At 38.0% G+C, this 22,581-nt stretch overlaps 1 protein-coding gene across 7 annotated transcripts in view; it reads left to right on the top strand.

Moving 5' to 3' along the window:
• Positions 1-22,581, top strand: part of Arb2a (ARB2 cotranscriptional regulator A) — a 475,504-nt gene that overhangs the window by 236,745 nt on the left and 216,178 nt on the right. For 6 of the 7 annotated variants that reach the window (XM_085830928.1, XM_085830930.1, XM_029468401.2 and 3 more), the window contains one exon: positions 14,583-14,702. The exons of the other annotated variant lie outside the window; for it this stretch is intronic. In XM_085830928.1, the coding sequence (XP_085687054.1) occupies positions 14,583-14,702 (120 nt within the window). The remainder of the gene's footprint in view (positions 1-14,582; positions 14,703-22,581) is intronic. 7 annotated transcript variants of the gene reach the window in all.

Genomic DNA, 22,581 nt, shown 5'->3' with positions numbered 1-22,581 from the left:
TGGCTAGGACTTCAAGTACAATTTTGAATAGGTAGGGAGAAAGTGGGCAGCCTTGTTAGTCCCGGATTTTAGTGGGATTGCTTCCAGCTTCTCACCATTGACTTTGATGTTGGCTACTGGTTTGCTGTAGATTGCTTTTATCATGTTTAGGTATGGGCCTTGAATTCCTGATCTTTCCAAGACTTTTATCATGAATGGGTGTTGGATTTTGTCAAAGGCTTTCTCCCCATCTAACGAGATGATCATGTGGTTTTTATCTTTGAGTTTGTTTATATACTGGATTACGTTGATGGATTTCTGCATCCCTGGAATGAAACCTACCTGGTCAGGATGGATAATTGTTTTGATGTGTTCAGGGATAACGTTAGCGAGAATTGTATTGAGGATATTTGCATCGATATTCATAAGGGAAATTGGTCTGAAGTTCTCTATCTTTGTTGGGTCTTTGTGTTTAGGTATCAGAGTAATTGTGGCTTTATAGAATGAATTGGGTAGAGTACCTTCTGTTTGTGAAGAACTGGAATTAGATCTTCATTGAAATTTTGATAGAACTCTGCATTAAACCCATCTGGTCCTTGGCTTTTTTGGTTAGGACACTATTAATGAATGCTTCAATTTCTTTAGGGGATATAGGACTGTTTATGTCATTAACCTGATCCTGATTTAACTTTATTACCTGGTATCTTTCTAGAAACTTGTCCATTTCATCCAGGTTCTCCAGTTTTGTTGAGTAAAGCTTTTTGTAGAAGGATCTGATGGTGTTTTGCATTTCTTCAGGATCTTTTCTTATGTCTCCCTTTTCATTTCTGATTTTGTTAATTAAGATGCTGTCCCTGTGCCCTCTAGTGAGAATGGCTAAGGGTTTATCTATCTTATTGATTTCCTCTAAGAACCAGCTCCTCCTTTGGTTGATTCTTTGAATAGTTCTTCTTATTTCCACTTGGTTAATTTCGCCCCTGAGTTTAGTTATTTCCTGCAGTCTACTCCTCTTGGGTGAATTTGCTTCCTTTTTTTCTAGAGCTTTTAGGTGTGTTTTCAAGCTGCTTGTGTGTTCTCTCTAGTTTCTTTTTGGAGGCACTCAGAGCTATGAGTTTTCCTTTTAGAAATGCTTTCATTGTGTCCCATAAGTTTGGGTATATTGTGGCTTCATTTTCATTAAACTCTAAAAAGTCTTTAATTTCTTTCTTTATTACTTCCTTGACCAAGGTATCATTGAGAAGAGTGTTCTTCAGTTTCCACGTGAATGTTTGCTTTCTCTTATTTATGCTGTTATTGAAGATCAGCCTTAGTCCATGGTGATCTGATAGGATGCATGGGACAATTTCAATATTTTTGTATCTGTTGAGGCCTGTTTTGTGACCTATTATGTGGTCAATTTTGGAGACGGTACCATGAGGTGCTGAGAAGAAGGTATATCCTTTTGTTTTAGGATAAAATGTTCTGTAGATATCTGTTAAATCCATTTGTTTCATAACTTCTGTTAGTTTCACTGTTTCCCTGTTTTGTTTCTGTTTCCATGATCTGTCCTTTGGTGAAAGTGGTGTGTTGAAGTCTCCCACTATTATTGTGTGACGTGCAATGTGTGCTTTGAGTTTTAGTAAAGTTTATTTAATGAATGTGGCTCCCTTTTCATTTGGAGCATAGATATTCAGAATTGATAGTTCCTTTTGGAGGATTTTACCTTTGATGAGAATGAAGTGTCCCTCCTTGTCTATTTTGATAACTTTGGGTTGGAAGTCGATTTTATTCAATATTAGAATGGCTATTCCAGCTTGTTTCTTCAGACCATTTGCTTGCAAAATTGTTTTCTAGCCTTTCATTCTGAGGTAGTGTCTGTCTTTTTCCCTGAGACGGGATTTTGTAAGCAGCAAAATGTTGGGTCCTGTTTGTGTAGCCAGTTTGTTAGTCTATGTCTTTTTATTGGGGAATTGAGTCCATTGATATTAAGAGATATCACAGAAAAGTAATTGTTGCTTCCTATTATTTTTGTTGTTAGAGTTGGCATTCTGTTCTTGTGACTGTCTTCTTTTAGGTTTGTTGAAGGATTACCTTCTTGCTTTTTCTAGGGTGTGGTTTCTGTCCTTGTATTGTTTTTTTTTTCTGTTATTATTCTTTGAAGGGCTGGATTCATGGAAAGATAATGTGTGAATTTGGTTTTGTCTTGGAATACTTTGGGTTCTCCATCTATGGTCTTGAAAGTTTGGCTGGGTATAGGAGCCTGGGCTGACATTTGTGTTCTCTTAGTGTCTGTATAACATTTGTCCAGGATCTTCTGGCTTTCATAGTCTCTGGTGAAAAGTCTGGTGTAATTCTGATAGGCCTGCCTTTATATGTTACTTGACCCTTTTTCCTTACTGCTTTTAATATTCTCTATTTATTTAGTGCATATGCTGTTCTGATTATTATGTGTTGGGAGGAATTTCTTTTCTGGTCCAGTGTATTTGGAGTTCTAAAGGCCTCTTGTATGTTCATGGGCATCTCTGTCATTAGGTTTGGGAAGTTTTCTTCTATAATTTTGTTGAAGATATTTGCTGGCCCTTTAATCTAAAAATCTTCATTCTCATCTACTATTATCCATAGTTTTGGTCTTCTCATTGTGTCCTGGATTTCTCGGATATTTTGAGTTAGGATCTTTTTGCATTTTCTTTGTTTGTTGTGCTGATGTTCTCTATGGAATCTTCTGCACCTGAGATTTTCTCTTCCATCTCTTGTATTCTGTTGCTGATGCTCGCATCTATGGTTCCAGATTTCTTTCCTAGGGTTTCTATCTCCAGCATTGTCTCACTTTGGGTTTTCCTTATTGTGTCTACTTCCCCTTTTAGGTCTAGTATGGTTTTGTTTATTTCCATCACCTGTTTGGTTGTGTTTTCCTGTTTTTCTCTAAGTTCTTGTAACTCTTTAGCAGTGTTCTCCTGTATTTCTTTAAGTGAGCTATTAAAGTCCTTCTTGATGTCCTCTACCATCATCATGAGATATGCTTTTAAATCCGGGTCTAGCTTTTCGGTTGTGTTGGGGTGTCCAGGACTGGGCGAGGGGGGAGTGCTGCGTTCTGATGATGGTGAGCGGTCTTGGTATCTGTTAGTAAGATTCTTAATTTTGCCTTTCGCCATCTGGTAATCTCTGGAGTTAGTTGTTATAGTTGTCTCTGGTTACAGATTGTTCCTCTCATGATTCTGTTAGCCTCTATCAGCACACCTGGGAGACTAGCTCTCTCCTCTGAGTTTTAGTGGTCAGAGTACTCTCTGCAGGCAAGCTCTCCTCTTACAGGGAAGGTGCACAGATACCTGTCAATCAGACCTCCCTCATGGCAGAAGATGAAAGCCTGAAACAGGACCTGTCCCAGAAGCTGTGTTACTTCGGCCTTCACTCTCTGTAGATATCTGTTCTACAGCACAGACTAGTCTTGGAGGGATCTGGTAACCAAAATGGCTCCCCAAGGTGCTCCGGCAAAGCCGTCCAGGGCAGGGTGGACACCTCTCCTTTGATAGGGATGGTGCCCAGATGTCTGGAGTCCGAAACAGGATATGTTTCAGAAGCTGTCCTCTAGGGACCTTGGAGGTGTCCGCCAACTCTATGCCCAGCTCACCGAAAGAGACTTGTGACCCTGGTCAGGCTGGGTTTCCTGCTTCTCTAATGCTGTCTCAGGTCTCGCATGATTGGATTGGAACAGAAGTTGTGTTCCACTCACTGGTGGTCCTAAGATTGCGTTGAGAGTCCTCTAGGGGGCCTTCGGGGTGTCTGCCTACTCTGTGCCCAAGGTGACCCGGTGCTGGCGCCAACCAGAAGGGACTTGTGACCCTCTTAAATTCCATTTCTGAACATAGCATTCAAGAACAAATTAAAGTTTTTATGGATCAACTTGTGAGACCTTTGGAAGAGAGATGGAGAGATGGCACTGCACTAAAACAAGGTGGTTTAAACTCTCCCTTCCTATTCTCTAGTGTAAGTCATGCTAATTAGCTTTTTGAGCTTGAGAAGCCCATGTTGTCTCACTATGCCTCATTCATGCGCCTGCCTCATAGTGTCACTGTGAAATTTCAATGAATGAAACACTTGACTGGAAACTAGTAATAGAAGCTACCCAATAAATATTAGTGGCCATTTTTACATAATAGTTAATAATAACATCAATTTTATATTCAAAATTTTGTATTTTAAATTACACAGTTTTCAGGAGGTCATGATAAATAAAATTACTTGTTTTTCTGAAAATGTTCTTATTTACTAGTGTGTGCTTGATAGTTGTAGAAAATCTTTAAATAGCATGGCAGAGTTGTGCTCTCTTTTTGCATTTTCTGCTGGTCAGTAAAGAAAACATTTTCTCCATCCTTCTAAAAACAGAACTGCTAATTAAGTATAGCAATTTGTTATTTTATTAAAATGTGCCAAGTTTTTCAGTTTGTTTAGATGGTGAAAAAATCTGGGTTCACAGTAGATAAAATATATTTTTTAGAGTAGATGTGTTCTAAAATGTCTTGCTTTTAATAAAAATTTACCCAGCTTTAAGACAACTTCAAGATTTTCAAGTTAAATTATGTCAGTAAATAATAATTCTCCACAGAAAAACAAAATCATGATAAACTTATTTTACTAAGCACTAGATTATTATATGAATTATGTAATATCTCCATTTTCTTAATATCTTTCTTTGAAGGAAATACAAAGAAAGGTGCTACAATCAACAAATATTTGTTCTGAAGCTTGATTCATCAATGTTTGATTGGCCTAAATGCTGTTATTACCATAATGTGCTATGATACCAGGTTTATTAGCTTCCAACAATTGAACCCAGAGTATGGTTTAGACTATGCAGGCATTGTATCAACTAAGTCATATTCAAAACATACAAATATTTTCAATGATTATAATACATACCTATTCTTATCCACCATACATAACTATTATTAACTAAGTAGTAAAAATGTTCCTTTCCCATGGTGTGGTAGGACTATGAGAAATAAGTTTTAAAATATTTATTGAAATTTTTATGTAGATCATGCTTATGCAACCATATTTTTGAGATTTCATAGGTACAGCTTCCATGGTAGTCCAGAAGATCCTGTGTCTTAGTAGTTGTCTTGGTCTTCTGGCCTTCATGATCTTCCTCAGCTTTCCCTAAGCCTTTGGTGTAAGGGTTCCAATACATATATATATATATATATATATATATATATATATATATATATGACGACCACAATTGGACACCCACAGTCACGTATTCTCATGATTATGACTAGTTGTGGGTCTCTGTAATAGTCTCCAGATGGCGGAAACCTCACAAGGCCTTATCCCTAGATGAAGAGCTACCAGCAATCAACAGCTGCCAAGAAAGGGAGAATGTGTCTTTTCTAGGAATGTGTCTCAAGAACACTTTTCAGTCCTAATAGATCAGTCCTGAATACATGCACATCTAAGCACCACTAAATGAATCTAGTAGGTTATATGTGTATCTGTGTGTATATGTATGTGTATGTAACAATAATGATTAAAGAGGCAGTCATGAAGTTTAGAGGGAGTTGGGAGTGATAGAGGTGAGTGAAAATGCACACATGACTCCCTCTAGTTGAGCAGATTTTTGTTATAGCTCAGAGGGACAGCCAGAGGCATCTAGAACAGCCCACACTGAACATGACAGTAGGTTAAACCAGGGCATGAGTGGAGAGAGGGTTTGGAGAGAGAGCAAGAGAGGAGAGGAGAGGAACAAGAGGCCAAGAGAGGAGCCAGGGGCCAAGAAAGTGATTAGTTAGCCAAAATAGCTGGGGTTATAGAGAACAAGAGAAGCTGAGAGAAGGGGAAGCAGAGTTCTGGGGCTGGAGAGGTCTAGGGTTGATGGTGGCCGTGAAAAGACAGGGCTATTCTCTGAGAGCCTGACAGCCAAGGGTCCAATTCTGTATATTACTAGATACCTCAGTTAGCCATTTGTTCTGGCTTTCTTTGAGACCCACTGAACAATTATAAATTATGGAGAATCAGTCTTCTTAAGGGTGTGAGTCCCCAATAGGTCACCTATTCTCCAGTAAAGACACATATCCAAGAGTATAAGTGGAGGAAGTCTAGGGATGGGAAGCCTACCTAGTTTTCTGACAGGTACGGCCTGTGTTTGGGCAGGGGGTGGAACATAGTGATTAAGGCAATAGGGACAGCTGAGAATTTGGTCTGTCAAAAACTAGAGATTGGAGGTTGGTGTAGGGGAATGTTTCCCTAAGATTTGAGAGAGTAGGGATGTACTGGGGCAGGCAACCTACCTGGACTTCTCAAATACCTGGCCTGTGGTTGGGCAGGGAGTGTCTGCTAATGGGAAGCAAGAGAATGGAGGAGGAGGCAATGCATGGATGGATGGACTACCTGGTTTTCTATCATCAAATTATTTTTCTTTTCCTTTTTTTTTATTAGATACTTTATTTACATTTCAAGTGTTATTACCTTTCCTAGTTTCCCTCTGAAAATCCCCTATCCCCTCCCCCTACTCCCCAATCTAACCACTCCCTCTTCTTGGCCCTGGCATTCCCCTATACTGGGGCATAGAACCTTTACAGGACTTACGGCCTCTCCTCCCATTGATGACCAACTAGGCCATCTTCAGCTACATATACCATTAGAGCCACATGTACCACCATGTGTTTTCTTTGATTGGTGGTATGGTTTCAAGGAACTCTGGGGGTACTGCTTATTTCATATTGATGTTCCTCTTATGGGGCTTCAGACCCCTTCAGCTCCTAGGGGAGCTCTCTAGTTCCTTCATTAAGGGCCTTGTGCTCCGTCCAATGGATGATTGTGAGCATCCACTTCTATATTTGCCAGGCACTGACAAAGGCCCCCAGGAGACAGCTATATCAGGCTCCTGTCAGCAGGTTCTTGTTGGCATCTGCCATAGTGTCTGGATTTGGTGTTTTTTTATGGGATGGATCCCCAAATGGGACAGTCTCTGGATGGTTGTTCCTTCAGTCTCTACTCTGAACTTTGTCTCTGTAACTCCTTCCATGGATATTTTGTTCCCCCTTCTAAGAGGATTCTGAGCTTTTGGGCTAATATCCGCATATCAGTGAGTGCATATCATGTGTGTTCTTTTGTGATTGGTTTACCTCACTCAAGATGATATCCTCTAGATCCATCCATTTGTCTAAGAATTTCATAAACTCATTGTTCTTAATAACTGAGTAGTACTCCATTGTATAAATGTACCACCTTCTCTGTATCCATTCCTCTGTTGAGGGACATCTGGATTCTTTCCAGCTTCTGGCTGTTATAAATAAGGCTGCTATGATCAAAGTGGAGCATGTGTCCTTATTACATGTTGGAATATCTTCTGGGTATATGCCCAGGAGTGGTATTGCTGGATCTTCCAATAGAACTATGTCCAATTTTCTGAGGAATCTCCAAACTGATTTCCAGAGTGTTTGTACAGCTTGCAATCCCACCAGCAATGGAGGAGTGTTCCTCGTTCTTCACATCCTGGCTAGCATCTGCTGTCACCCGAATTTTTTATCTTAGCCATTCTGACTGGTGTGAAGTAGAATCTCAGAGTGGTTGTGATTTACATTTCCCTGATGATTAAGGATGTTGAACATTATTTTAGGTGTTTCTCAGCCATTCTGTATTCCTCAGCTGAGAATTCTTTGTTTTGCTCTGTACCCCCTTTTTTAATAGGGTTATTTGGTTTTCTGGAGTCCCAACTTCTTGAGTTCTTTATACATATTGGATATTAGACCACTATCAAATATAGGATTGGTAAAGATCTTTTTCTACTCTGTTGGTTGCCTTTTGGTCTTATTGACAGTATCCTTTGTCTAACAGAAGCTGTGCAATTTTATGAGGTCCCATTTGTCTACTCTTAACCTTATAGCACAAGCCATTGGTGTTCTGTTCAGGAATCATCCCTGTGCCCATATCTTTGAGGCTCTTTTCCACTTTCTTCTCTATAAGTTTCAGTGTCTCTGGTTTTATGTGGAGTTCTTTGATCCACTTAGTCTTGAGTTTTGTACAAGGAGATAAGGATGGATCAATTCACATTCTTCTACATGCTAACCTCCAGTTCACCTAGCACCATTTGTTGAAAATGCTGTCTTTCTTCCACTGGATGGTTTTAGCTCCCTTGTCGAAGATCAAGTGACCATAGGTGTGTGGGTTCATTTCTGGGTCTTCAATTCTATTCCATTGGTCTTCTTGTCTGTCACGATACCTGTACCATGCAATTTTATCACAATTGCTCTGTAGTACAGCTTGAGGTCAGGCATGGTGATTCCACCAGAGTTTCTTTTATTGTTAAGAAGAGTTTTTACTATCCTAGGTTTTTTGCTATTCCAGATGAATTTGCAAATTACCCTTTCTAATTCTGTGAAGGATTGAGTTGGAATTTTGTTGGGGATTGCATTGAATCTGTAGATTGCTTTCAGCAGGATAGCCATTTTAACTATATTAATCCTGACAATCTATGAGCATGGAAGATCTTTCCATCTTCTGAGATCTTCATATTCTTTCTTAGAGACTTGAAGTTCTTATCATACAGATCTTTCACTTCCTTAGTTAGAGTCACACCAAGGTATGTTATATTATTTGTGACTATTGTGAAGGGAGTTGTTTTCTAATTTCTTTCTCAGCCTGTTTATCCTTTATGTAGAGAAAGGCCATTGATTCGAGTTAATTTTGTATCCAGCTACTTCATTGACATTGTTTATCAGGTTTAGGAGTTCTCTGGTGGAATGGAGTCACTTCTGTATACTATCATATCATAGTGATATTTTGACTTCTTCCTGTCCAATTTGTATTCCTTTGATCTTTTGTTGTCTAATTCCTCTGGCTGAGACTTCTAGTACTACACTGAATAGGTAGGGGAAAGGTGGGCAGCCTTGTCTAGTCTTGATTTTAGTGGGATTTCTTCCAGTTTCTCACCATTTAGTTTGATGTTGGCTACTGGTTTGCTGTATATTGCTTTTATTATGTTTAGGTATGGGCCTTGAATTCCTGATCTTTCCAAGACTTTTTTCATGAATGGGTGTTGGATTTTGTCAAATGCTTTCTCAGCATCTAATGAGATGATCTTGTGGTTTTTGTCTTTGAGTTTGTTTATATAGTGGATTACGTTGATGGAATTCCATATAGTGTACCATCCTTGAATTCCTGGGATGAAGCCTACTTGATCATTTTTGATAATCATTTTGATGTGTTCTTGGATCCTGTTTTTGAATATGTTATTGAGTATTTTTGCATTGATATTCATAAGGGAAATTGGTCTGAAGTTCTCTATCTTTGTTTGGCCTTTGTGTGGTTTAGGTATCAGAGTAATTATGGCTTCATAGAATGAATTGGGTAGAGTACCTTCTGTTTCTATTCTGTGGAATAGTTTGAGGAATATTGGAATTAGGTCCTCTTTGAAGGTCTGATAGAGCTCTGCACTAAACCCATCTGGTGCTAGGCTTCTTTTGGTTTTGAGACTATTAATGATTATTTCTATTTCTTTAGGAGATATGGGACTGTTTAAATCATCAATCTGATCCTTATTTAACTTTGATACCTGGTATCTGTGTAGAAAATTGTCTATTTCATCCAGGTTTTCCAGTTTTGTTGAGTATAGCCTTTTGTAGTAGGATCAGATGGTTTTTTGGATTTCCTCAGATTCTGTTGTTATGTCTCCCTTTTTATTTCTGATTTTGTTTATTAGGATACTGTCCCTGTGTCCTCTAGTTAGTCTGTCTAGGGGTTAATCTATCTTGTTGATTTTTTTCAAAGAAACAGCTCCTGGTTTGGTTGATTCTTTCTTGGTTTATTTCAGCCCTGAGTTTGATTATTTCCGACTGTCTACTCCTCTTGGGTGAATTTGCTTCCTTTTGTTCTAGAGCTTTTTTAGGTGTACTGTCAAGTTGCTACTAATGTAGTGTGGACCCACCTTAGAGAGACACAGGAGATAATGGAGATCTCCACTGTGTCTACTAATGTAGTGTGGACCCACCTTCGAGAGACACAGGAGATAATGGAGATCTCCACTGTGTCTAGGGTCTGAGCACTCCCTGGTGGCAAGCTCTCCTCTGGCTGTAAAGGTGCACAGAGGACTGAGGGTCAACTTTGCCTCCTGTCTACAGATGTAAGCCTAAAGGACTCTGTCCCAGCTGCTCTGCTTTTATGTGGCCTGTGCTCTCCTGAGTGGACCCACCCTAGAGAGTCACTGGAGAGAAGCCAGTGCTCTCTTTAAATGTAGACCTGTTGAATTTTCAGTAAGTAAACCTATTTTTTACATTTAAGATATTTTTTTCAAGTGAACCTGCCCCATATGATATAGTATTTACATTAAAAATTTATCACACCTTTGTATTTAAGGCCTTTTGCTCTTTGGGTCATTGTTAATAGATGTCCTTCCAGAGTGTAATGCCTGTATGCTTTGACTTTTAAAATGGGAATTTTTAAATATCTTCATATTTATTGCATTTTATCTTGCTTTTTCTAAATGACTTTTACATATAAAATTTAAATTATAGGAGCACTCATTTTATAACTTTTTGTTTGTTTGTTTGTTTGTTTGTTTGTTTGTTTGTTTGTTTCTTGAGACAGGGTTTTTCTATGTAGCTCTGGCTGTCCTGGAACTCACTCTGTAGACCAGGCTTTCCTTGAACTCAGAAATCTGCCTGTCTCTGCCTCCCACGTGCTGGGATTAAAGGTGTGAGCCACCACTGCTAGGCTCATTTTATAACTTTGAAGCAACAGGTTTGCTGAAGAGAAATCTGTCAAATTTGGCAGTGGTTCAGAAAATATGTGAACCTGTCACTGTAAGCAGTCTCAAAGGGCAGAATGCATTACAGGAGCTAATTAACCTTAGAAAATAATTACACAAATATGCAAATATTGTTTCGCTTATTCTATGTGATATTAGCTCATGAAGTCCATCAGAAAGCAGAGGTCACAGTTCTCAGGTGGTGGAGGACCTGGCCTGATTGAGAAGACTTTGCTTGCTGAATCAGGTTTTTGTTTTGTTTTATTTTGTTTTGTTTTTTGTTTTTTGCATTTAGCAATTGACGATGGCCAGAGTATAGCAGGGAAGGCAGGCTGTGTTCTCAGAACTGCATGTACACTTCCCTGCTGTCTATACCCTGTGGTTTTTGCTACCTGCAAATTCCAGCTGATGTTCTTAGGGCTTTTCATGGATTTCCTTCTTTATATATTCTAAAGCACCTGTAAGTTTCTCAGTACAAAAATGTAACTTTATTAAACACTTACAAAATAGATTTTGTTTGTTTCTATTTCTGTATTAGGAAGTCTTTTGAAATCAGTTCAATTTTAAAATGTACTATCAGTAACATGCTCTCGAAATACTTTGTAAATGTATTAGGGTTATTGGCATAATATGGGTTATAGGTTATGACACAGCATCACCTGTTTTGTAAAATGAGTCACTGTTATGTCACTAATATAATATTTCAGAATTATATATTTAGAATATGCCCTTTGTATTAATTTTTATACACAACATTTGTAGAAGCTTAAAATTTCATAGAATTTTCTAAGTCATTAAATGATGGAGTTGTAAATAAGTAAACAAACAAAAACCTGTGTTTTGTTTTGTTTTTCCTTTTTTTTAACCTTCTAAAGTAGTTATATAGGGCAAAGATTTAATGTCCTTTCTTGCCATTTAAAATTAATCCTTTAAATATTAAATAAAACTTTTTAATTGCTCAAGATTCTTAGAGTAAATGATGATTTAGAGTTCTCTAAGGCTCAGAGAACATTGTGGAAAAGGACCCAAAGGAATGTAAGAGCCAGTGAGTAGGGACATGACATTCCCATTGCAACTGGATCTCACAGAGCTGCAATTGTGGGCAGTAGACCTGCATTAAGCTGGACGTGGCAAGGATAGTAGTGAATTAGGGTGAGGCTCCTGGGACTCCATCCCTCCCTGCTGAGCTATTGGCTACTGTTGCATACTAAGGCAGGAGCAATTATTATCTTCACTTGTATAGTAAAAGTAAGCCCATCAGGTTCCAATGGATAGTTTCACACTCAGCACCACCCAGATTATCTGTGTTAAAATTAATGGATCATAAAATAAAACAAGAAGACATGTAAGTGGGAAAAGAACCTGTAAGAAGTGGAGGGTTCCAGAGGTGAGAGAGAAGAAATAGGGTGTGAGAGTAGACAAAATGCTGTGTGTGTGGAGGGGGGGGTGTGGGTGTGTATGTGTGTGTGTGTGTGTGTGTGTGTGTGTGTGTGTGTGTGTAAGTGTCAAACAACCAACTTAGTAAACAAAACAGAAAGAAGTAATACTTTGATTATTAAAGCTATTTAATTATATATTACTAATACTTTCAATAGGAAGGCATGTATCACCTTTGCTGTTCTTTGCTTCATGCTCAGATTTTTCTGTCAGTTATCCTTGTCCTCGGAGCCAGGGTTTACTTCCTCATTGACACATCAGTAGTCTCACACTGTTCCACTACTCTAGCTCTTCTGATTGTGCGTTGTCTTGGATTCCTGTTGATGATCATGCTATCAGCCTTGCTCTTAAGCCTGTTTGAAACCGTCCTTCTCATTTGCTCCTCATAAGCATCTAGTGATTTCTGCCTAGACTTTGCCAAGATGGTACAATACCTCAGGTTATGATTCGGCTATGAAAGAACCAGCAATAATCACTGGATGATGTCTCTGATTTTGTTGCTTTGTTATCAGGTGCTGTTGATATCTTTTGAGCTAATCCAGAAGAAAGGAAACTAAAGAAGGGTGGATAGATTTGACACAGAGACAGGATCAGCAGGATTTAAGTGATTAGTTCTATGAGAAACTTAAGGGAAAGAGATAATAAAAATGATATTCAGGTTTCAGCTGGATGTGGGAAACAGAATTAGACAGGAAGTTCTGGAAGGCGTGGGGTAGTTTAGTTGATGTGTCTGTGGTATCCAACAGGAAATGATTAGTGGCCAGCACTTTTGTGGCTGTGGAAAGAAATTAGGAATGGTAACAGACATTAGGGAACAACAGCTTAATTGTAAAATTTTTAAAGTGGAACTAGGCTTGGTAACTCATGCCTGTAATCCTAGCACTTGGAGATAAAGGCAAGAAGATGGTCATTACTTTGAAAGTAATGCAGGCTAGAGTGGGTTCTATGCCAGCCTGAGCTGTTAGTGTAGACTGTTTGATATGATGTTTTTTAAAATCATTTCACATTTTGCAGTTATAATATAATTATATCATATTCTCCCTTCTTTTTCATCCATCCAAACACTCCCATATACCCCTTTTTGCTCTTTCAAATTCTTGCCTGTTCTTTCAATAATTATTGTTATATACATAAATGTTAGAATATCTGTATGAATACTATGTATGTGCATATGTACATGTACACACACACCCCTTACTCAGTCTCCACAATGACATATTTATGGATGTTTTCAAGCCTGACATTTGCTATTGGATAAGCCCTTGGTCTGCTATTCCCCAGGGAAGACTATTTCTCCTCTCTCAGCTCTCTTGTGCTACTGTAGTTCCTTGTGTAGGCTTGAGACTTTGTTTTCCCCATCCACTTCAGCATCTTTATTGTTGTTGTCTTGTGTTCAGCTCTTGTTTAGTCACATTGGTGGGACTTTCATAGAGACTATTACAGAATACCACAGCCAATCAAAATGTAGAGCTGTGTAACCTAGTCCCAAAGTATGCTACAACAAATCCCAGACCTACTGCACAGAGAAGGTTTGGACAATATAAAAACCGGGAGTTTTCCGTGTGATTGTGTCTCCAAATATATGCTTTCTAAAGATAAAAATTGTGAATACGTTCTCTTGTATAATATCCATGATGTATTTGGGAAACTATCTTCTAAGAAATAGGTACACGAACACATTTTTATGGTTGATTGGTTCTTAACAATTTATTATTTAATCATTATTTTTATATTATCTAAATTTGTCTGTGACCATTATATGTATCAGCTAATAAAATAAACAGGAAAGTTAAATTATTCTAGAAGGTTTAGAATATGATTAATAGGGTTTAAAGTCTTAGAGTTCAAGTCCCTATATTTATGTATTTAGATTTCTCTCAGTTCTAGAAATAAAATGTCTATAGTACATACTATTGGAAAGCATATATTCCTTTAAATGATTTCAATAGAAAATACCCATTATTACTTTTCTCCAAATTTTCAGTTTACTACTTAAAATATTATATACCAAATAATAATATATAGATATATAATTTAAATACTTTCAGATACATAGAAGAATGTAACTTAAATATTTTAGTATTAGTATTATATTGCTTTATCAAAATCCACCATAATGTTTTATTGTGTAATTTGAATATATTAAAGTAGATCTTAATATCTGAGGAATACCTGGATTGTTTCCCTTAAAATTGTACATATTCAATAAGCTGTTTCCAAAGATTACATTTACAGTTAAGCTTAGCAGTAATTTACTAATAGTTTTAATACTAATTTATTCTCTAATTTAAATATTCAATAGAGTTCTTTTGTTTTGTTATTTCTGTGAATATTCTCTAACCATCTAACCAGCTTATTCTTATGCTGTGTTTGTAAGCATATAATTTAACTGATTACTGTGACAGTCACTGTATAGTCTGCAGTATGTATTTGTTTTTTATAGGAAAATGGTTCTCCTGAAGAGCATGCGGTCTATGTGTGGGACCATTTCATAGCCCAGGCTGCTGCTGAGAATGTGTTCTTTGTGGCTCATAGTTATGGAGGACTCGCTTTTGTTGAACTGGTAAGTACATATTAATTTTTAAAAAGACTTTATTTATTTTACTTATTTTATGTATGAGTATACTGTTGCTCTCTTCAGACACAACAGAAGAGGACATCAGATCCCATTACAGATGGTTGTGAGCCACCATGTGGTTGCTGGGAATTGAACTCAGGACCTCTGGAAGAGCATTAAGTGCTCATAACCACTGAGTCATCTCTCCAGTCCACGTACTTTATTTTTTTAATGTGTGTATGGACATCCCTGTATTTATGTATATCATGTGTGTGCCACATGATATGTATTTGGCCACAAAGGGCTAAGTATTCTCCTGGATCTGGAGTTACTAGCCACATTAGCCACTTGAGCCACTTGATGTGGTACTGTGTGGGCTAAAAATGGGATCCCGGGTCCAGCTCAGAGCCACTGCCTGAGGAGGGATATGGGAAGTCTAACTGCACACCATGAGAAGCTACAGGACTCTGCGCCGGTGGTGGGGAGGCTCAGTCTGAGGTTCCTGTGAAACTGCCAGAGTCAGGCTCCAAATCTTGGTCACCACAGATGAGGATGGGTGCTGGGGAAGAGCTGGCTCTGGGGTCCCCAGGCCGAGGCCAGGGACGACAGGTTCTCACTCTTGGACAGCATAGACGCAGCTTGATGTTTCAGAAGAGCTGACAACAGAGTGTAGGCCTACTGGCTGGCTCTACCCTGGGAACAAGGGGGAAGGGTGGGAAGAGAGCTCTTCACTGGTTCCTGCGGGTAGGAGACTCCTTGTATTTCTTGGCCGGTGGCTTGGCTTGGTGGTGACCATGGCTGAGAATACAAGAAGGCCTACCGAGGGAGATTAAACCTGCTGCTCTTTAGAGGAAGACCTGCTCCATTACTCCAGTATGACAGATCCTGACGAGAAGACAGTCCCTGGTTTAAAGGCATTTATTGTAGAAAGGCAGAGAGAGGGAGAGAGTAGGGAGGTAAAGGCTGACCATGGAAATGTGGAGTGAGGGGGGAAGGGAATGCAGAGAGGGGGAGCAAGAGAATGAGAGACAAGAGTAAGGGAGTAGAAGGGGAGAGAGTAAGAGTAAGAGAGGGAGAAGAGGGCAAGCAGCTCCTTTTATAGTGGGCCAGACCTACATGGCTGTTACCAGGTAACTGTGGGGGTGGAGTCCAGACAGAATACTGGGAGCTTGGGGCACTGCCCAATGTGACTAATAGCCACAGAATTATGGAGCTCTGGGACCTTGTGTCAAGAGCCTGGTGTCTGGGAGCATGGCAAACTTCCTTCCGTTCCTTGAAGAGTTATCTCCTGGGTCTCTGGGGTTTAAACCTAGCTCAACCAGAAAACAGGCTGACTTTCATGGTCCCACAGTATTGGGAACTGAACCAGTGTCCTCTGCAGGAACCAGTGTCCTCTGTCAGCTCCTTCAGCTTGTAATTCTAATTTTAAATATCAGCCTGAGCCTCGTTACAGGTTTTGTTCTTGTTTTGTTTTATTTTGTTTTGTTTTGACTTGATTTGATTTGATTTGATTTGATTTAATTTGATTTGATTTGATTTGGGGGTCAGAGGCTGTTTTGTTTTTGTTTTGAGACAGAGTTTCATTGGGCAGCCCTAGATGGCCTAGAACTTGCTGTGTAGACCAGATTAGCATTGAACTCACAGAGATCTGGCTGCCTCTGCCTTGCAAGTGCTGGGATTAAAGGTGTGTGCCACTACACCCAGCATGCCTTCTACTCCTTTTTTCCCCTTCATAGTATTTAAAGGTATCTCCTTTTTTTAAATTTAGTTTTAAAATTTTATTTTTCTCAAGTATTACCCTCTTACCTGGTTTCCCCACCTCCCAGATCCCCTCTATCCCACCCCCTTCCCCACTGCTTCTATGAGGCTATTCTTGGCTGCTAGCATCCAACTCTGTATTTGTGAGGGTTTGACAGGACCTCTTAGGAGACAGCTATATCAGGCTCCTGTCAGCAAGCACTTCTTGGCATCCACAATAGTGTCTGTGTTTGGTAACTGTATGTTGGATGGATCCCCATGTGGGGCAGACTCTTTATGGCCTTTCCTTCAGTACTTTCTCTGTACTTTGTCTTCATATTTGCTCCTGTGAGTATTTTGTTCCCCTTTTGAAGAAGGACCAAAGCACACACACTTTGGTCTTCCTTCTTCTTGAGCTTCATATGGTCTGTGAATTGTATCTTGTGTATTCTGAGTTTTGGGGCTAATATCCACTTATCAGTGAGTCCATACCATATGTGTTTTTTTGTGATTGGGCTACCTCACTCAGGATGATATTTTCTACTTCCAATTGTCTGGGAATTTCATGAAATCATTGCTTTTAGTGGCTGAGTAGTATTCCATTGTGTAAATGTACCACATTTCCTGTATCCATTCCTCTGTTGAGGAACATCTGGGTTCTTTCCAGCTTCTGCTATTCTAAATATGGCTGCTATGAACATACTGGAGCATGTGTCCTTGTAATGTGTTGGAGCATCTTTTGGATATATGCCCAGGAGTGGTATTGCTGGGTCCACAGATAGAACAGCCAGACTGATTTGCAAAGTGGTTGTACCAGCTTGCAATCCCAACAATGCAGGAATGTTCCTCTTCTCCACATCTTCATCAGCATCTGCTCTCACCTGAGTTTTTGATCTTAGCCATTCTGACTGGTGTGAGGTAGAATCTCAGGGTTGTTTTGATTTGCATTTCCCTGATGACTAAGGATGTTGAACAGTTTTTAGGTGCTTCTCAGCCATTCTGTATTCCTCAGTTGAGAAGTCTTTGTTGAGCCTAGTTCCCCGCTTTTAATAGGTTTATTTGGTTCTCTGGAGTTTAACTTCTTGAGTTCTTGGCATATATTGGATATTATCCCTCTGTTGGATGTAGAGTTGGTAAATATCTTTTCCTTATCTGTTGGTTTCTGTTTTGTACTATTGACAGTGTCCTTTGACTTACAGAAGCTTTGCAATTTTATGAGGTCCCATTTGTCAATTCTTGATCTTAGATCCTTGGTGTTCTGTTCAGGAAATTTTCCCCTGTGCCCACATGTTTGAGAATTTTCCACACTATCTCTTTTAGATTCAGTGTATCTGGTTTTATGTGAAGGTCCTATATCCACTTGGACTTGAACTTTATACAAGGAGATAAGAACAGATCAATTTGCATTCTTTTACATTTTGACCTCCAGTTGAACCAGCACTATGTGTTGAAAATGCTGTCTTTTTCCCACTGGATGGTTTTAGTTCCTTTGTCAAAGATCAAGTGACCATAGGTGTGTTGGTTCATTTCTGGGTCTTCAATTCTTTTCCATTGATCTACCTGCCTGCATTTGTACCAGTACCATGTAGTTTTTTATATGACAATTGCTCTGTAGTGCAGCTTGAGTTCAGGGATGGTGCTTCCCCTTAAGTTCTTTTATTGTTGAGAATAGTTTTCACTATTCTGCATTTTTTGTTATTCCAAATGAATTTGAGAATTGCCCTTTCTAACTCTGTAAAGAATTGAATTGGAATTTTGATGAGGATTGCATTGAATCTGTAGATTGCTTTTGGCAAGATGGCCCTTTAGATATGGAAAAAATGAGAAGCCTTGTCTAGTCCCTGATTTTAGTGGGATTACTTCAAGTTCCTCTCCATTTAGTTTGATGTTGGCTACTGGATTGCTGTATATTGCTTTTACTATGTTTAGGTATGGGCCTTGAATTCGTGTCTTTCCAAGACTTTTAACATGAAAGGATGTTGAATATTGTCAAATGCTTTTTCAGCATCTAATGAAATGATCATGTTTTTTTTTTTCCCTTTGAGTTTGTTTATGTAGTAAATTACATTGATAGATTTCCATATATTGAACCATCCCTGCATCCCTTACATTAAAGATATGGGCAACTACACCCAGCATGCCCTCTATCCCCCCCCCCGATATTATTATTTAAATATATTTCAAACCTTCTAAGAGCCAGAGTTGGCAGATAGATAAATGACTCCAAGAAAACCACATCGTCCAAAAACCCTGGGACTGATAGACATATCACACAGAGACTGTGCCAGCACCTGCACAGGTTCAAACCAGACCAAGTCCCAGCACTGAGAAAGAGATGCAGACATAAGTCCCAACCCTTCCCAAGAAGCTATTTACACATGATGCCTGCAGGGACAGGGAACATTTGTTTTCTCTAATAGAGTGACACTGGGTATAGGAATCATACCCCAGGCAGGCCTATGACCAATTGTAGTTGTTGAACACAAAAATGGACTCCTTTTGGGTGCATTGGTGTAGGTGGGCTTTTTTGTTTCATTTTGTCTTGGTATTATATGTCTCAATAGATTTTTTGTTGTTGTTGTTTCTTTGTTTTTATTTTTATTTCTGTTTTGTTTTCTTTTTTGAGAGAGAGAGAAAAAGAATATGAAGTTAAATGTATAGTAACTGAGCAGGAACTGGGAGGAGGTAGTGAGAGAATGTGACCAATATATTGGACAATTTTTTCAGTTTAGTTTAAAATGTAATAAATCATGTCCAGTGTATGTTTGTATGATTTTTGAAAACAGTTTATAGATCTCTGTGAGTGTAGCAGAACTTTATATTGTTAATCAGAAGTGGGCTTTGCCTGATTCTTCTTTCCATGTTACTTTACATTTTAATATTATCACATCAGCTTCTATACATTTTAGATGTACATTTCTGTTTTGTTTGTTTTATTTATTATTAATATATTGTTATATGTGAACAATCAAAACTTCCTGTCTCTTTTAACATTTGGTATCATTTAATAATTTTCAGTTGACTTTAATGTGTATTGTTTACTATGTAATACTTATCAGTTTATATGACTAGCATTAAAACTGTTAGAAAGGTTCCATTAAATTACATTGAACTACCAATTTTGCTTGGTCACAAAAATTTTGTATTTTTTGGTATTCTGATTTTTAAGAGTTAAAATTAGGTGTCATGATAGGAACAGTTACCATCTGTCTCAGGTTTAATCTGAATTGTATAAAGTATTACAGATAGCCCAGTTTTTGTCACTGTTGTTGTTTTTAATGATTAATGCTATAAGTTGACTAATGAAGCGTTGTCATTTTGTCTATCACCCATGTCACAGGACCATTCCTTTGCTACAACAGATTAGCTTGTTGATAGTGTATCTGAGAATGTTAAAGCCAAGGAAATTGACATGAGCATTAAATCAACCACAATATTTGTTGTCTCATTTTAGAATTTAGGCTTGGTGTGAAATTATGTCAGTATATTCCTGTAACCATTTTAGATGTGTTATAATTCAGTCTTACATGATATCGATGAAAGTGGTGCTAGCCCTTGACATCTGAGAATGATACTGCAGTTATCCTATGTCTTTTACTTATACCATGCTAAGATCAAAAAAATGTATTGTCATTTCTTTCTTAATTTGACTTCAGTATTTAGAGATTGTTTACAGGCATTTTTAGCTTCACAGATTTTTGTTTATTTTGATATATATTATGTTATATATAACAGACACCTTAAGGGAGGGAGCATTTTATATTAGTGTGTTATTTTTAATAACACAAAGAAAAATCCAATATTTTAAAATAATTTGTTTCAATATCTACAGATACAAGTAAATAATTATACATTTGTAGCTATTATAGCTTTTATTTGTAAGTCATCAAAATTACTTTAAAATTAACTTTTTAAACTTACAGAGTAACCTAAAATATATAAAGATACTAATTTTAGCTTTGTAAATGAAATTTGGGATTAGGGTGTATTTAAGGCTATTTTTAAAATGAACTTAAGATGCCAAATTGACAGATGACCAATGTGTCAGTCCTGTTTTGCCTGTCCTTCTTGTCACACACTGGTGGATATTTCTCCACTTTTGTTCCACTTTAATATAAAGCACACAGATGTTTCAGAACAAGACTTGACTTCTGACCTTGAGGCCATTAGGGTCAGGGTCCTCGGGGCCTGTGAAATTATCACAAGCTGAGCTAAAGTTTTTCTCCAGCACAGGAAGTAACTAGTAAGTAAGAAGTTAAAAAGGAGCTTTGTCTGAGAGACAAGATGGTCCCAGTAAGGGTCAGCTTCTGTAGTCTGCTGTCCCTGTAGGAGGCCATGCATGGGAGGAGGAGATAATGTAACCTCTGGAGATCTGTCAGCCTGGAGCAGAGCTGAGAAGTCTATTTAATATGAAATACCTTGCTTACATCTTAAAATATTAATGATTATCATTTCAAATTCTTGTATTTGGTACTTGTGCAACAAATGATTGCAGTTGTAAGGCAGGAGCATTACAATGCAAGCTGAAGAGAGAGTGACCCCCTCGGAAAAAGCAACCTACAAGCAAAGAGTACTCGCACTGATGTAGGCTTCATGGTACTGAACGTGATAACATGTAACTCCACTATGTTTTTATTTCAAAATGCTTCTTCAAAGAAAGCATTGGGACAGAAAAGCAAGCTCTATGATGCTTATAAGCTGTTTTTTTTTCTAAAGCCAAGCATTAGTGTTGAAAACGTTAACAAATGTTGTCTCAGGATATTTCAACATATGTGTCATATGTAGTTGTCTCACATGGTTTCAAGTTGTTAATACTAGCTACGTGAGAAAATTGTGAAGATTAATATTATAGTGTATAAAACTTAAATTATGGTATAGTTTTCTCTTGGTGCTGCATTATGTACAAGTCATGAATAAATCCTTTAGCTTTCAACAGTTTAAAATATTTTTAAATTATTCAGAATTTACACTTCTTAAAAGAATGTAGGGCCTTTGTCCCTGTGTCTCTGCCTCAGTGTATGCCATCATATTTGAGTATGCAGAAATTATCCTCTTCATGGTCATAAGTATAAAGAACACTGTATGACACATACAGTTAAAAAATAAATATAATTAATGCAATTTTGTATAGTCTTTATTGTTTGAATATCATACATTAAGATCTTATGTAGTAATCTTGCCATTTACTGGGTTAAATTTTGTGTAAAATTCTACTTTAAATTAAGTGTTTACTTTGAAGTTTGCAGAACAAAATTATAGAAGGCCCATGTTTTGTTAATTTTTGGTTTTGGAAGCAGTGAACATAATTTATCATTACATTCTGTCTTAAAGTGTTGAATTGCACCTCAAGCACAGGCAATAGTGAAAGGTTTCTTTTCAAAGCCACTATTCATTTTGTAGTAGTATGTCTTGCAAAGCAGCTTTTCCGGGTCTAGTTTCATAAAAACAGTGTACAGTTTGCTGTAACCACAGGAAACCTGATACCAAAGTTATCCTTTTCACCACCTCTGCTCTTACTACAGAGAAAACTCAAACAACTCTCTGTGATCCTAGAAAAACAAGTATTGATAAGACATTCAAATGAAATTCAACATGTAGTTATCAAAGGTAAGAGAAGAAACAGGCTTACCAATTGTTAATGAATTTCTGAAAATAATGTATTTGTCTATATACTTTGTCTAAGCCATCAGCACAAAGGCTTATATTTCTGTCTTAGGCATTTAATTTTATATGATAGAATTAATAATCTTAGTTACAACTTGCCTTCCAAATTGATTTGGAAAGACCTGTACAGACTGTGCAACCTACTTATTAAAACTTAGGCTCTTTGGCTCATTTTTCTCTAATTTTCACATTTCAATTCATGTTTTGACATGTCCATAATCTCTCTCACAGCCACTTGGTTGACATGATTCCATTGCTTCCACTGGCCATTTCACTGGGCTTTGTTCTTGCCTTTCCAGGTGCTAAGCAGTTTAGGAAACCAAGTAACACTCTGAGCATTGAGCTTGCAGTCCTTGTCATTGTCCCTTACCTACCTGAGTTTAGTTCACTGCTGTGCTTACAGGGGCTCAATACATCACATTCAGATAGCTTCCCTTAATCAAAGCGAGAGCACTCATATTTTTTTTAACATGTACCAAGTATT

The sequence above is a fragment of the Mus caroli genome, unplaced genomic scaffold, assembly GCF_978045245.1.
Source record: "Mus caroli unplaced genomic scaffold, Mus_caroli_1 scaffold_15, whole genome shotgun sequence".
NCBI classification, from domain to species: domain Eukaryota; kingdom Metazoa; phylum Chordata; class Mammalia; order Rodentia; family Muridae; genus Mus; species Mus caroli.
Note: the sequence above shows the minus strand (reverse complement) of the source record. Positions and strands in the feature narration are given on the sequence as shown.